At 42.1% G+C, this 15,518-nt stretch overlaps 2 protein-coding genes and 1 long non-coding RNA gene across 4 annotated transcripts; 1 reads left to right on the forward strand and 2 right to left on the reverse strand.

Annotated features, from left to right (window-relative positions):
- Positions 1 to 4,087: 4,087 nt before the first annotated feature.
- Positions 4,088 to 4,837, reverse strand: LOC130725354 (actin cytoskeleton-regulatory complex protein pan1-like). The gene has a single exon (XM_057576591.1). It carries the CDS (start codon positions 4,835 to 4,837, stop codon positions 4,088 to 4,090), a length of 750 nt encoding a protein of 249 aa, XP_057432574.1.
- Positions 4,838 to 8,135: 3,298 nt separating this feature from the next.
- Positions 8,136 to 9,724, reverse strand: LOC130724439 (dihydroneopterin aldolase 2-like). 2 transcript variants are annotated; one of them, XM_057575665.1, is made up of 4 exons: positions 9,599 to 9,724; positions 9,284 to 9,394; positions 8,890 to 9,070; positions 8,136 to 8,674 (listed from the first exon to the last, which is right to left on the reverse strand). In XM_057575665.1, the coding sequence occupies exons 1-4, from the start codon at positions 9,705 to 9,707 to the stop codon at positions 8,473 to 8,475; spliced, it is 603 nt and encodes a 200-aa protein (XP_057431648.1). In that variant the 5' UTR covers positions 9,708 to 9,724; the 3' UTR covers positions 8,136 to 8,472. The 2 variants fall into 2 exon arrangements, with proteins under 2 accessions (XP_057431648.1, XP_057431647.1); XM_057575664.1 differs by having other exon boundaries at positions 8,890 to 9,073.
- Positions 9,725 to 10,362: 638 nt separating this feature from the next.
- On the forward strand, positions 10,363 to 13,737 carry LOC130726935 (uncharacterized). Its single transcript, XR_009015059.1, has 4 exons — positions 10,363 to 10,579; positions 10,676 to 10,803; positions 11,082 to 11,143; positions 13,278 to 13,737. It is a non-coding gene; the product is annotated as an uncharacterized LOC130726935 (long non-coding RNA).
- Positions 13,738 to 15,518: the final 1,781 nt, after the last annotated feature.

Raw genomic sequence — 15,518 nt, forward strand, 5'->3', positions numbered from 1 at the left:
TCGTGTATTTGAAGTTGGTACTGATGCTGACCCATTCATAGACCCCAGAGATGACTTGAGAGAAGAGGTCGCGCAGCCGGTAGAGTCACTCAAAGATCTACACGTGGCGGGGCGCGTACTTAAAGTCAGAACCTCCCTTAGCAAGTCCCAGGAGGCCCGAGTTGGGAAACTCCTCAGTGAAAACTTGGATTTATTTGCTTGGTCAATTAAAGATGTACCAGGAATTGACCCAAGTTTCATTTGTCACCAACTCGCTGTAAACCAGGGCGCGAAGGCGGTAACACAAAAGAAGAGGAAAATGGGTGAGGAGAAGATAAACGGAATCCGCCAGGAAACGATCAAGCTACTGGAGGCGGGATTCATAAGAGAAATTAAGTATCCAACATGGTTGGTGAATGTCGTGATGGTGAAAAAGGCGAATGGAAAATGGAGAATGTGCACAGATTATACAGACTTAAACAAGAATTGCCCCAAGGATCCCTACCCGCTTCCTAGTATTGACAAGCTCGTTGATGGGGCGTCAGGTCACGCTTTGCTGAGTTTGATGGACGTACACTCAGGTTACAATCAGATAAGGATGCACACTGAGGATGAATCCAAGACAGCTTTTTATGGTGAAAATGTCAATTATTGTTATAAAACTATGCCTTTTGGTCTGAAAAATGCGGGCGCGACCTACCAAAGGCTGATGGATATGATTTTTAGCAAACAAATGGGGAGAAACATGGAAGTATATGTGGACGATATGGTTGTGAAAACACTAGCGGGGGGAGCACATGAGATAGATCTTGCCGAGGCATTTGGGGAGCTGCGGAAGCACAATGTTCGTCTAAACCCAGAAAAATGTACCTTTGGCATTCAAAGTGGCAAGTTCTTAGGATTCATGATCTCTCAAAGGGGAATTGAGGCGAATCCGGATAAATGCAAGGCCATCAAGGAGATGCGAAGTCCGGCGAATGTCAAAGAGGTCCAAAAACTGGCGGGGCGAATAGCAGCTCTATCGTGTTTCCTTCCCCATTCAGGCGAGAGGTCGGCTCCTTTCTTCAAATGCCTCAGAAAGAGCGCAACTTTCCAATGGACAGCTGAATGTGAGGAGGTCTTTACGCGTTTGAAGTGTCTTTTGTCAACACCACCCATTTTGTCAAAACCGAATATCTAGATACCCCTAATACTCTACTTGGCGGTAATGGATACTGCGGTGAGCTCAGTGTAAGTTCAGGAAGTTGAGGGGCGGCAAAACATAATCTACTTTGTTAGCAGGGCCTTGCAGGGAGCTGAAGTGAGGTATCAAAAAATCGAGAAAGCAGCTTTCGCCTTGATCACGACGGCAAGGCGACTCCGAGCATACTTCCAATCATGTCAAGTGGTGGTGCGCACTAACTTGCCCTTAAAGCAAGTTTTGCGAAAGCCTGATTTAGCGGGACGCCTGGTATCTTGGTCAGTTGAATTGACAGAATATTCTGTGACCTACGAACCTAGGGGAGCGGTAAAGGGCCAGGTGCTAGCCGATTTTGTAGCGAAACTTACACCCACTGCAGCTCCAAAAGAGGATGCGACTTGGGTATTGTCTGTCGATGGATCCTTAAACACTGCTGGCAGCGAGGCGGGTGTAGTTCTAGATGGGGCATGAGATATTCAACTTGAGCAATCTCTGAGGTTCGAATTCAAGGCGACGAACAACCAGGCGGAATATGAGGCTCTCATTGCAGGTTTGAAGTTGGCTTTAGATGTGGGGGTAAAGGCTTTGGCAATAAGAAGTGACTCCCAGGTGGTTGTGAAGCAGGTTTTGGGAACTTACCAGGTGCGAGATGAGCAGCTGGCAAGGTACTTGGTAACCGTTAAACAATTGATGACTCATTTTGACAAAGTGGACATAGAACACGTCCCACGGGAGCAAAACACCAGGGCGGATGTATTGGCTAAGTTGACGAGTACAAGAAGGTCGGGAAACAACAAATCAGTCATTCAAGAAACTTTGTTGGGACCCAGCGTGGATGGCACGTTAATCATGCATATAGATGAGCCGCCGGATTTGTGGATGGATCCAATCCTGAAAGTTTTGAACGATGAACTTGATGCAAGCACCATCAGCTGAAAACTGAGGCGCGAGGCAAGCCACTACACTTTGGTGGCGGGGCAGCTTTATAGGCGGACCCACACCCATCCTATGTTGGCGTGTGTGCCTGAGGATCAAGTCGAAAGGATAATCAGCGAGATTCATGAAGGAGTGTGTGCGACTCACATTGGGGCGGTTAAATTCCTGAGGGCGGGATTCTATTGGCCTACTTTGAGAACTGATTGCAAGAGGGATGCAAAGAAGTGTGAGAAATGTCAGCTCTTTGCTGATTTTCACAAAGCCCCCCCAGCGGAATTAACCACAATGGTGGCTCCTTGGCCTTTTTCCATGTGGGGAGTTGATTTAGTCGGGCCCTTCCCTGAAGCGAGAAGCCAGACGAGGTTCATTTTGGTAGCGGTTGACTACTTCACGAAGTGGATCGAGGCGGAAGTCCTCACCAGTACTGGAGCCGCCAAGATCAAATCTTTCTATTGGAGAAAGTTGGTGTGCAGGTTTGGAATCCCCTCAATTATTGTATCTGATAACGAAACACAATTTTCCAGTCGAGTCGTCAAAGAGTTCTGCGAAGGACTGGGAATACAACAAAGGTTCTCGTCAGTGGAGCACCCCCAGACGAATGGCCAGGTGGAGTCCGCGAACAAAGTAATACTGAAAGGCCTTCGCAAGAGGTGCGGCGAGTCTAAGGGGACGTGGATAGACGAGTTACCAGCCGTTCTATTGTCCTACAACACTACAACCCAGTCAGCTACTGGCGAGACGCCTTACAGATTGGTCTATGGAGAGGATGCCATGATTCCAGTAGAGCTAAGCAAAAATACATGGCGCGTCGCAATCTTCAATGAAGAGGAAAATGAAACTAATTTGAAGGCGAGTCTGTACCTTTTCCCTGAAGTCCGTGAAGAAGCCCACTTAAGAGAGGCGGTTGTGAAGCAGCGAGCAGCCAGGAGGTACAATGCAAAGGTCGTTCCGCAACAGATTGAAGAGGGGGACCTGGTGTTGCGACGAAAGACGAAATCGCCTGAAGACAACAAGCTTTCCCCGAATTGGGAAGGACCTTTCAGAGTGCTGAGGAAGGTCGGCAAGGGAGCCTATCATTTGGAAACTTTGGAGGGGCGACGCATTCCGCGTTCATGGAATGCCGCCAATCTCCGGTTTTACTATAGCTGATCACAAGCAATGAGGGGTGTTAATAAGCGACGTACTCTTTTTCCTTCTTGTCAAGGGAGTTTTTAACGAGGCGTCCAAACCACAAGAAGTAATCGCCCCATAGTTTTTTTTTTTTTGCTATTTTTTGAATGAGGTTGTAACGAATTTAATGTCAAAAGAATAGCTTAAATGGCAAGTCTAGTTGGATGATTTTACAAATTGGTACTTAAAATGCAAGTATAATACTCCATGGCTAACAAGGCTGAGTTTATGTGATTTTGTCATTAAGGACGATTTTGTGCAGCGTACGTTGCATCGCCAAACCTGGGCTGGTCCCGCCAGCTACATGTTGGATAGTGGCCACACGGTTAACCTGGGTTGTTCCCGCCAGCTATATGTTGGATAGTGGCCGCCCGGTTCAGCGCGCTAGGAGCCACTTCATGTGACTTGGATGATCACATCTCCAAGCCTGGGTTGAACACGTCGGCTACATTGTCGGATAGTGTTCACCCGGTTCGCGCATAAAAGAGCCGCGGGACAAAACAAGATGCTAATAAAAGAATCTTAACGGAAGGCAAAGCATGTGCCAAGAGTAAGGCCAGTCCGTCGCATCCCAAAATGTTTTCAATTTTAATTCTTTTTGTTGTTTATCGTAAAGGGTTAATTTTAATTATATATTTTGTTAAGAATTGAAAACTTATGTCTTCAGAAAAGAACAAAGGATTTATACTAAAATCAACTAAGGCATGCAAACACGGTTGAATAATTGTCTTAGAAATTGTAAACATACAAGGGATGCAAAAAAAGTAAACGAAGAGCATATAAATTGTCAAGGTTACATAACAACAAGACAAAGAAAGGAAATTAATCGGCGGGTTCATCCCCGTTCGCATCTTGAACCACAGGAGACTGCTCATCATGAGGAGTCGAGTCGACACCGACCCGGGGCTCGGCAATAGGAGAGGCGGGTTCTTCAACAGCCCCTTCTTCAGTCATCTCCGCGGAATTGTTGGTGGGCGGGTTATCGATGGGATCTGAAGCAGCGGGCTCTTCATCATATGTCTCGCTCTCAGACTCGTCAGAATCCGAATCATCGGACCCAACCCACTCACCATCAACAAATCTCTTATAAGCTCCCAGGGCCTTCAAATTGGATTCCGGGGCCAAAAACCGAAGTTGGCACTTAGCATATTTGAAGCCTTCCTCATACTTCTCGATGGCTTGCCCAGTCAGAAGCTCATTGTCCGCCTTGAGCTTAGCGAGTTCATTTTGGGCGCCCTCGATCTCCATCTGGTGGCGGGACCTCAAGTCAGAGACCTCTTCTTCTTTCTTCTTCGGTGTCTCTTCCAAGCCAGCCCGGGTGCTTTCATCCTCGCGCTGCAAGTCGGAAGCACGCTTCTCAAGAAGGAGATTTCTCTCCTCAACATCTATTTGAGCTTTCTTCGAGGCGGCAGCCTCGGACTTTGCTTTCTCAACAGAAGCCTTCAACCGGGCGACATCAGATTCCAGCCGTTCCCGCCCCGCATCTTGGGACTTATAGACTTTAGCCAAAGAAATGGCGAGAGATGCGACTTTCAAGCCATAATTGGCTAAAGCTTTGCTGGTCTCGCTCATTCCCAGACGCCGAATCGAATGGGTAAGTTGGTCCAAGGAAAGATTGGCGGCAACAAACTGTTGGGTCTCCAAGCGGCAATCCTAGGGGGAAGAGGCCTTCTCAATGGTTAAGTCTTCAAAATCTTTTAGAAGGTCGCGCCAGGTGTTGCTCGCCAGCGACTTGATTGATGGTTGAGTGGAGACACCGGGTGCCACCTTTGGGGTCTCCACGGTCTTCTTCTGGGCTCCATCCAAAAACTTCTTAAGAGGGGGAGCATGAGGGTTAGCAGACGCCCCCCTTTTGCGCTTTGCGGGGGCGGCTTCAGGGGGGGAAACATTTTCCCTAGTCTTAGGCTCTTTCTTTTTATCCTCAGTTTTTGGCTTCCGGCGGGTACCTGATTCAGCTTGTTTTCGAAGTTTCTGCTCTTTCTCACGGGCGCGCTGCTGTTTTCGAAAGGCGTCCATCGCATCAAGTGAAAGTGAGGGCCCGCCCACTGCAAAGACACAAGATCATTTTAGAAATATGAAGATACAAAACAAAATAGCAGAATATAGGGCAGAAAGTAAAGCACTCGCCACTGAATAAGTACTCATCCAGTTCATCCTTGGCGGCAGCCTTGATCATGTGAGAACAGTGGAAGACTGGTAAAGTTTCCAAAAACTCGACGGCATGGACTTGGTCAGGTGTGAGCATCCCGTCCACAATTTTGATGGCGGTTTGGGGTTTTTCGGTCCAATAAAAGGGGAATTTATAGGAACAATCGGCGTAGGTTGTCAGTTGTGCAAAGTCAGGATTATCAAAAACTTTGAACCAACGCCCATGAAAGTGTTTGTGGTAATTGTTTTGAAGGCGTGAAAACGTGCCAAGTTGTTATAAGAGCTGAATGACATGAGGGTCGCAGCGACGGAGGCCACGCCTTTCACCCAATAAAAACAAAAGAACAACTCGTATGATGGCGTGATCCCCAGGCGATCGCATAAAATTTCAAAGCATCGAAGAAAGCCCCAGCTGTTGGGATGCAGTTGAGTTGGGGCGACGTTCACGACGCTAAGGGCCTTGTACACAAAATTAGAGAAGGGAAGCTTGAAGCCAAGGTCCACGAACAGGGTGTCATACAAGTAGAAGTAATGAGAGGTGGTCACACCTTTAGGTTTGTGGGAGGTCACGACTTCTTTGGGCCCCGACACGCCCAATAGCAGCAGAGGGTCATATCCGTCTCGACACAGACCACCGCAAGCGCTTACAATCGTCTCGAGATCTTTGACGAAAGTGTAAATGGAGGGAGTCATGAAGTCTTTGTTCATGCGCCAAAGTGGATCGAGTGGTTCCGGAAGTGACATGTCAAGGAGTTGAGACCTCTCGAGGGGAGAAGGGGGTCTTAGAGGAGGTGACGAGTCTTCAAGATCAGAGTCAGACCCAATATCGACACATTCAGGCGTCACGATTAGAGACTCGCCGGAATCTGGAAAAACGGGTTGTTTGAGTCAAGAGTGTTGGCCGGAGAAAGAAAGATTGGGAGTCGTTGAAAATTAAAGAAAAATAAAAAGAAAGAGAAGAGACCCTCAGTAACCGGTCTGAGAACCGATGAAGGAGGAGGAAAGATGGAAAGATTGAAAACACCAAGGATGGAAAATAAAAAATTTTGAAGAGCAGAGGTTTTAACGACTTACCGTGAGAAGGGGGAGGCACAGAGCCACGACTACCGGATGTCGGAGCGGCGCCGGGAGGAATAGAGGCGCTGATGGAAGAGCTTTGCGCTGCGGCAGTGGCGGCGTTGAGGTCTTCGGAAGCCATAGAAGGGTGATGGAGAAAGACGGAGGAGTTTTTGAAGAAAGTTGGAAGAATGGAAGAAAGTTTGAAACTTTGTATCAAGATGCCTATTTATAGGGAAAAAAGGTAACGGTTGGGAATCGACGCGCAGGTTGCACGCGCGGCTTCTGATTGGCTCACGAGGCGGTGCATTGATTGATGGCTGCACATTCAAGGGACACAATCATTACGTTGATTAATTTACTTTTTAATCTTTTGGGAAAACTTTCCGTTCCCTCGAGGAAGGGAGCGCGTGTGGAACAGTGAGACTACCACAATGTAAAGGAGTGCACGGTTGTCAGAAGATGTGATGGGACGAAGGTGAAAGGACATGTTTGATTTTCGAAAAAAGAGAAAAGGAGACAGCTGTCCTCAACTACCACACAAAGGTGGCGAGTAGGTTTGACTCTGAGGCATGTGGGCATGCGATAAGATCCTAAGAGGAGTTGACATACACGTTTGTGGGCAAGATAAAATTAGTCAAAGATGCGCTTCACCCTTCAGAGGAAGGTCTCGACATCTTGTGGGCATGTGGACTGGACTCGTCAAAGAGGTCTTGGGCGAGTCCTTTTGTCATAGGGTCACGGGATGGCGAGTGTACCTTTACGTGCTCGATTGTGGGAAATGGACCCAGTTAGGTATTGGGCTAGTAGTCAGGCCCATAAAAACATAGTTGAGGCCCATATGTAATAGACTAGGGTTAATGTAACAGCCTCACTATAAAAGGCAAAAGACTTCATTGAATATACATGTTCTCATTTCTATCAATATTTGTTGTGTTTACGGATCGGAACCCTAAACCATAAACCCTCCGATTTGGGGGCTCGCGACCGTGTAAGAATAGAAAGCATGAGATTGAGGGCGGCATAGGAGGAGGGAGGGGTGAGAGTGAGTGTGGTCGCTAGAGGGACGAGGAAGAGGCTGACGGTGATGGTGAGGGTGGCAGAGGGAGAGAGCGAGTGTAAGGGTTTGAGAAATTAGGGAATGAAGGGGATTTTAAGGAAGATGGGGCATATAAATCAATGAAAATTAGTGTAGGTTGAGCTAAGGCTAACCCTCGAGCCCCACAAAATGGATTGTACCCTGTCATATTAGTGTTGGTCTCATCATACACTATGTTGACCGGTGAATGTAAAGTCAGCCTAAACCGTCGCTAATTATAGGTGGACCATGTTGATCAGTGATTTTACCGCCCGTCTAAACTAATAACACTAAATGTTAGAATGTCGATGCTAATTGGTGTGTGGGTCACAACAACGTTAAAATTAAGTTAGATTCTTTTTTGTACGCTTTGTACCGGTTGAGGTATCGTTATCGAGCCAAATTAGCTTCGACGTTAGGATCGACGCTACCTTAGGATTTTCAAACAATCTATTCTTATAGTGAGAGCAAGCAAGCTTGTGCTATAGTGTGAATTTGTGATACTATGTTGTATTTCCCTTATAAGAATTTGACTACCCTGACTTTATAAGTGATGTTTGGCTGGGCTCCTTTGTGCCATAATGAAACTTTCATCTGATATTTTTTATTATAACCAATGATGACTTTTTTTTCAAATGGTGAACTATTGCAAATTACAAGTATAGCAAACTCAACCATCTTGTAACAACAATGTGAGTTTGAGTTCTCAGAAAAACAATGTGTTTGAATGTGCAAATGATACACACTTCAAAACACTTTATTCCAAACACTACACATTGTATTTTATGATTTAACATCATTTTCTAGCTGGACTTAGTTTTTACCAATGAAACCAATCACCCACTTAATAGGTAATATGCTATTCATTTCATCCTTCCCTTTTTAGAAAAGCTGCAGCAGCCAGCAGTAGTAAAATATGGAAGTTCTACACAGGCAAATCACTTCTGTGTCTAATGATCTCAACGCCTATGTAATCAAGTTGACCATGAACTGCAACATGAGGCTTTGCAACCTTCAGACGAACATCAGATATCTGTGGATAATTTGTAAGAACAGTGATTGCAATTTTTTGGGCTACAGACTCCATAAGGTAGTAAGGTGGCCCTTCAAGAACTTCCTTGGCTATCCTGCATATCACCAATTCTTCATATGTTAATTAAATTACCGTCACTTAGTCTATTATATATACATTGTGGAAAACCATAATGAGTCAAAACACGATGAACATCTGTACTTATCTTAGTTTTTTTTGTCCATAATTTTATCTTCACAACTATATATCCAAATATGCACATAATGCAACTAATATGAAATGAATTTGATGGTGACTTCAATCACTAACCCATATATTTTTGTATAATCAACTGAATCAGACAAATTGTCAGATTTGCCAGGTGGCTTGAGATCAGTCCAAGCCTCTATATCTACCAAAAACTTCTGGCCCTGCTTCCTTTCTTCGACCAATGCTCCGTGAAAACCAAAAAATAACAATCCACTCAGTAACAGTTTGTCAGATGGCATTTCTGCTGCAACAATCAAATTGCATGAGACAATTTCCAGAAATTAATTAAACATCAAGTACTCATTAATTCTAGGATGATTATATATGTACATACAGTTGGCAGTCATACGGTTAACAACCACGGCTAAGTCGTATGTCTATGTTCATGAAAAATGTATGTACAAATAACATTTTCATATATTTTAAGTTATGATGGGCATGGTGTCTGTCTCACCATATAGACGAGGGGGAATCATCATGGTACCCTTCATCCTACTCTCTAGAAAATGTACGGCTCTCACGAATTTTTCCAAACTGATACGCCCGTCCAATACCATCTTTCTCCCTGCATTAGCAACATATGTAAATAAGGGAAAACAAATCGATTTTGCTGCTCCAAAGGAATAAATAAAAGTTTTAAGAGTTGATGTTTAATTTCTGGAAATTGTCTCATGCAATTTGTTAGAACTCACTTTTTAAATTAGGAGGACACATAACAAATAATGAATTGAATTTGTTACAATTTACTTTCTAAATGAGGATGACTCACCTGGAATAGTAGCCTCAGCCTCAGGCGGTACATGAGCAAAAACTTGAGAAAAGAGAATGACAAAAAGCTCCAGACCAAGGTACAGATTATATGACTGTGAGGAAGCCATGTCAACTGCTTCTGTCAATGACAATTAATGCAAAGCCAAAATGGATACAAATATATAGTAATCTACTTTTTTCTCTTGTCTTGACTTTGAGTCTTGAGACACACATTATAAGAGGAAGAGTCCTCGAATGATAGCTCAGGTGGTAAGAGTTAGGGACATAAGGATTGGGTGAGATAAAGGGTGAAGGGTACAGGGTTCGAACCCTGAGGAGGACTAATTTACTAACATTACTAACAACTAACATTTGCCTATAAAAAAAAATAAGAGCAAGAAGATATATATGGCCTGTGGATGGGGTCAAGAATCAAGTTTAAATCCAATAATTAATGTGGCTGAAGCAACACTGTAATGAGTATAGAAACATAAAAATCATTAGTGAAAACGGAAGAATGTTAGTGAGTAGTGACTTGTCACTACAAGAAAACAGACAGTTAGCGGCGGTCATTTTGCGGCGGTTCACATAAACCGCCGCAAAATGTAATATTGAGGCGCTTTTTGAGGCGGTTATGCCAGCCGTCGCGGTTTTCGTAAAAATTGCGGCGGTTTGTGTCAACTAGTGGCGGTATTTTAAACACTTGCGGCGGTTAAACCAGAGGCGGTTGAACCAGGCGCCGCAGAATGATTAAACCGGAAATTAAACCCACGTCACCTCATCTCGCGTTTTTCAGATCGCGTTTTTCAGTTTTCTCCTCTCCTCTACCTCACTTCACGTTGAACCTCTCTCAGATCTCGATTTTGCTTCACTGCTTCTCAGCCTCTCTCAGATCGCGATTTGATGGATTGAAACCTCTCTCAGCGATGGCGAACTCCATTCTCAGAAGCAAAGCTCACGCAAATCGCGTTCCAGATTGAAGCTCAGTCATGGATTGAAGGTAAGCACTTCGTTTTATCTCGCGATTTGATCAGGAATTAGGGATTTTAGGTTTTAGATTTCAGGTTTCTGATTTGGATTTGTTTGTTTTGGTTAGGAATTAGGGCTTTTAGATTTCAGATTCACATTCTCATCTCTCTCTCTCTTGAACCTGCTGTGCCCTCGGTTCTCACTCAGATTCTCGTATTGGGTTTCAGTTTCTTCTCCTGGTAGCTTTGATTGAAGGTAAGCACCTAGTTCTCGGTTTCAATTTCGGTTTCAATTTTTGATATAAGTAGATATCTCCGTGATGGAATGGTCATTGAATCTTGTTTGTTCCTGTTTTGAAAGATTTATAGCTCAAAACTTCGTATTTTAAGGTATTTTTTTGTGAAATCTTGTTCAGCTTTCAAGTTCTGAGAATAATTGCCTTAGTTGATGCTTCATGTGGTTTCTGACATGTATTGTTGATGTACAAATTGAGGTTTCAGTTTATGATAGTTTTTGGTCATTTTACATTTCAGGGCTCAGGCACTTGGAGCTAAATTCACATTTTACAATTCCTTGTTGTGTGTACTGTGTACAGGTGTGTGCTTCTAACAAACATCAATTACTTTTCATTGGAGTAACTGTTTAATTAGGTGAAAGTTATGTATTCCATTTCTGAGATGAGACAAGAATCGATATTATTACATGTTTTTGTCAGCTTATGAGACCTTTTGGTTGACTGCATATTTCCGAGTCAAATTTTACTGTGTGGATGCCAATAAATCCATTTCAGCTGTAGAAATTTTGCAGGCCCCAACTGATAGTTTGCAATCTATAGATGAAACCAGCAAGACTTGTCACCTCTTTTCTCTTGCTGTTTCCATTCTTTCTTATCTGTTTTTCTTTTCCCTTTCAGTTAAGCATGTTTGTAAAAGAATGTGTTTGCTTCTGAAAACCCATTAGATCTCAACTAGTTGTTGGAAGGTGAATGCTATTTTCTGCTATAATTTTTAAAAGATATAAGTTGTTCGTCTTCATATTTGTGGCACACTGCACTCAGAAGATAAGGGAATGCTATCAATTAGTCCATTTTCTCATTACTTGTGTAGCCGTGTGCCAGTGTCTTATACTGCTGGACTCCTTAAAGTGTTTGCCTTTGCCCTGTTTGTTGAAGATATGCTATTATGGAGTGTTAGAATCTTTTATTAATGCTTTATTTGTATGTAGGAGAAAATGATAACAAAAATGTGTGAAGACAAACTGAACAGATTTTGAGTGAACCCAATTAGAGTTTGGAAACTTAATTTTTGAACATGATTTTGGTCAAAAGTGGGATTATAGCAATGTAATTTATGTTTGGATATTTTTTTTTTCAAAAGTGGGATTATAGCAATGGAATGACATTGTCAATGAGACTTGTGGGTGATACAGACTTGTGGATTTGGATAAGGGATATAAAAGAGTAGCTAGAGGTGTTTTGTAGAAGAGTAGAAAGGATTTAGGATGGCTTATATTTGTGTAATCAAGTATATATATGCCTTCAATTGTCAAAATAGTGTTTCTAATGCTAATAAGAAACCTTAATACACAGCTCAAAGTGTAGTTTTCTGCTATGACTTGTGGGTGATACATATCACAAATCCAACGTGAACTTGTTGAGAATCCAGTGTGTTTAGACATGATAATGTGATGATGATTTACTTGAAAAGTCCTCCAAACTTGTTCTTTCACTTGATGTGCATGAAAGTATTAACATTCATAGTAACTTTTATGATCAGTTGGAACCAGCTCGGTGACCTTGTACTTTCTGATAAAGAACAAGAAACTTTTGTACTTGTGATAGGTAACCATGTTGTTTCCCATCTCACTGTGTTCCTCTAAAGCGTTTCAGAGATAGATTAAGGACCAAAGCATGAACTTATAATACAAGAGTTGAGGGTAAGAATGAGAGAAAAGCAAGAACCTTTAAGAAGATATGTTCAAACTATTGAGTGCTTATAATGCATGAATTGGGGGTCATTAATTCAATTATCCACTATGTTAATCTGATCAATTGCAATAAAAAATATGTAGTGTGAATAGCATCTGGTGCTAGTGCTGTGATTGGCTTTCATTTTAGTGTAAACAATATATTATGCAGAAAGCATAACAACATTGACTATGAAAAATACAAATTCAAAATTTCATGGCATGGCCATGGATGTTTTAAGCAGAGTATGTTGTGCACTTGTTGTTCTTTTCAGGCAATATATGTATTTGTACACATGACCCGTATGTGTATAACATGAATATATTGAAATGTAGCAGAGGATTCATTTTAATATAAAATTTACAAGTAAAGTTTTGCTTATTTTTTGTTTATTTTGAGCAATTTGTTTTGCTTCCATGATCAACTCTTTTAAATTCTTCTTTATCAAAAGTAGCTGAGGCTTCACTACCGAGCATCTTCTTATGGAGCTTTTCTTTATTTTGTGCGGGTAGTTTATCAAGTGATATGGATAGTTCTTTTGTATAGCTCTGTTATTTCTACATTGCATTCTAATGGTAGGACTCCACTAACTTTATTCGTGTTCCACTGATAAGTTCCATTTTCATCTGGCCAAAGGTCATGTCTAAAGCCCATTTCTTGAAGGTCTTTTCAAGCAGAGAGATGAGATATTTTTGTGTGATAATTCTCTAATAATAGTTATCAGCTACTGATTTTGTTATTTTTTTATTCCTTCACAATGTAGAAAATGTCTGAAACGAATGCCTTAAATAGACAAAAACAAACTATACCGCACACGCTTGGCACAAAGACCATTGCAAGGAAGAGGCATGAGCTCGCAATTTGCTGGCATCACATTGGCTGAATGGAATGCCATGAAATCAGAATTGCAGGAGAGCAATGCGAAATTTCAAGCTTTAGAGGAACGAATGAATTCTTTCATGCAACAGTTTGGAGGTCAAGGGCCACCTAACCAGGTATTGAAGCTTTAGATTTCAAGTGTGTTCATCTTGTTTCAATGTTTCCCTAGCTCTTCACTGTTTTCTATTTCTCTTTCACTCTTATCTTTGTGACTGGACACTGGAAAAGTTGATCAATTTATGGTGATAATGCTAATGTGACCTTACTTCTATTTTGTAGAGTTAAGTACAAGTCCAATTTATAAGTAAAAATTTCCAAGATTGTTGTATGTGATGTTTACTTCAGATTGATTCAGACTATAAATTGAACTTGTACTAAGAAAGAGTTGAAGTGATTGAGTATTGTTTATTTCCAAGATTGTTGTATGTGATATTTACTTCTATTTTGTAAGTTACTTTTTATGAATCCTTTAAATATATAATTTGACTATTAAAAAAATTTGAAAAACTATTTTAAAACTCCCTGTAGCAAAAAAAAACTCAATGTAGAACTTTGCGGCGGTTATAAACCGCCGCAAAACAGAGGCGGAATGAATTACAGGTTCTGCAACCGCCGCAAAACAGAGGCGGAATGAATTACAGGTTCTGCGGCGCTTTTAACCGCCGCTATATACTGCGGCGGTTATTCCAACGCTTGGATATAAGCGCCGCAGAATGGCCCCCGACGCTCGTAACTGCGGCGCTTGAGGAAATGCCCCATTATACATTCTGCGGCGGTTAAAACCGCCGCAAAATGCTTCCAAAAGCGCCGCAAAATGGCTTTTTTTTTGTAGTGTGTTCAGGTATAAATATTACTGAACCTTGTTTATGTGACATAGATAAATGTTAGTGAGTAGTGACTTGTATTTTGGGATGCTCCACGTGAAAAGTTTCATTTTTCTCGTATCCTGTGGTCAGGTGGGTTCTTTCAAATTAAACACTTTAACGCTCCAATTAGCTGAAGTTGAATGAGAAATAAATATATTGAAGATGGATACATAGTGTGTTCATGAGATCTACCTCGTTCATATAATAGGTATAGTTCGGCAACCACTAATATTACCTTTTTTTTTTGAAACTAATATTACCTTTCTTATAGTGCGAAAAGCCTCGTCAACACTTGGCCAATGTAGAGGGCCTATCATCCCTAAGTATGGATAATGATTTCATGTTGTTAGCTCAAAATTTCACCAAGAGGAAGTTATCGATACTGCCTCGCTAAAGGCAAATTTCTCGACACAAGTCGAAAGTGGCCAAAAGAAGCAACCATGAAAAACGCTAAGTTAGATGGCAGCAAGGCATAGTCAAGGATCTCGACCGCAAGTAGGAAGTGCAACTAAGCGTGTGAAGCGGTTACTAAAGAAGTGGGCAGTTAAAAGCACGTACCCTCATCCACGATGTAAAGAAAACAATTAAGGGTGCATACCACTACCCACGATGCAGGTCACCCACGATGTATGCAAGCGGTTAAAAATGCATGTCTTTCCCCACGATGCGAGAAGCTTCCAGAACAAGTGAAAGATCATGAAGCATTGCACTCGGTCTCAAGCCCACTAACCTACTCAGCAGAGGAAAAAGCCGCCAAGGACATGTGAAGCAATGGAGTACTATAAATAAGAGAAGATCATTCAGAAAAGGGGTTCCCAACTTGACTCTAAAAAACTCACTAAAAAGCTCAAGAGCCTAACGTGATGATGAAGGAGTACGTCGCAGAACCAACAGTTTATGATTCCTGCGTTTAATGCTTTGCAAGCCTTTGTATTTGAATTCCTGTCGATTTCTGTTATTTGGTGTAATTTTCGCTTTTAAGTTTCCTTTTCTGTATTTTGCAAATTTTCTTCAAGTTAATGAAATTTGAGTTTTAAGTTCTTTGCAAGTTCACTCAATTGTTTGGATTGTCGAAAAACTTCCTTTGTGCACAACACTTTGTCAAGACGTTTTCTCAAAAGAACCCTTTACTTTAAACTTTTTCCAGTCGAGATTGGAGAATGTTTGTTTACCAAATTTCACCGTAAGCACATGTGTTATGAGTTCCTTTGCTTACGAGCGTTCTTATGATAGTGCGACATATTTTTGAGCAAAAAATG

The sequence above is a fragment of the Lotus japonicus genome, chromosome 6 (assembly GCF_012489685.1).
Source record: "Lotus japonicus ecotype B-129 chromosome 6, LjGifu_v1.2".
NCBI lineage: Eukaryota > Viridiplantae > Streptophyta > Magnoliopsida > Fabales > Fabaceae > Lotus > Lotus japonicus.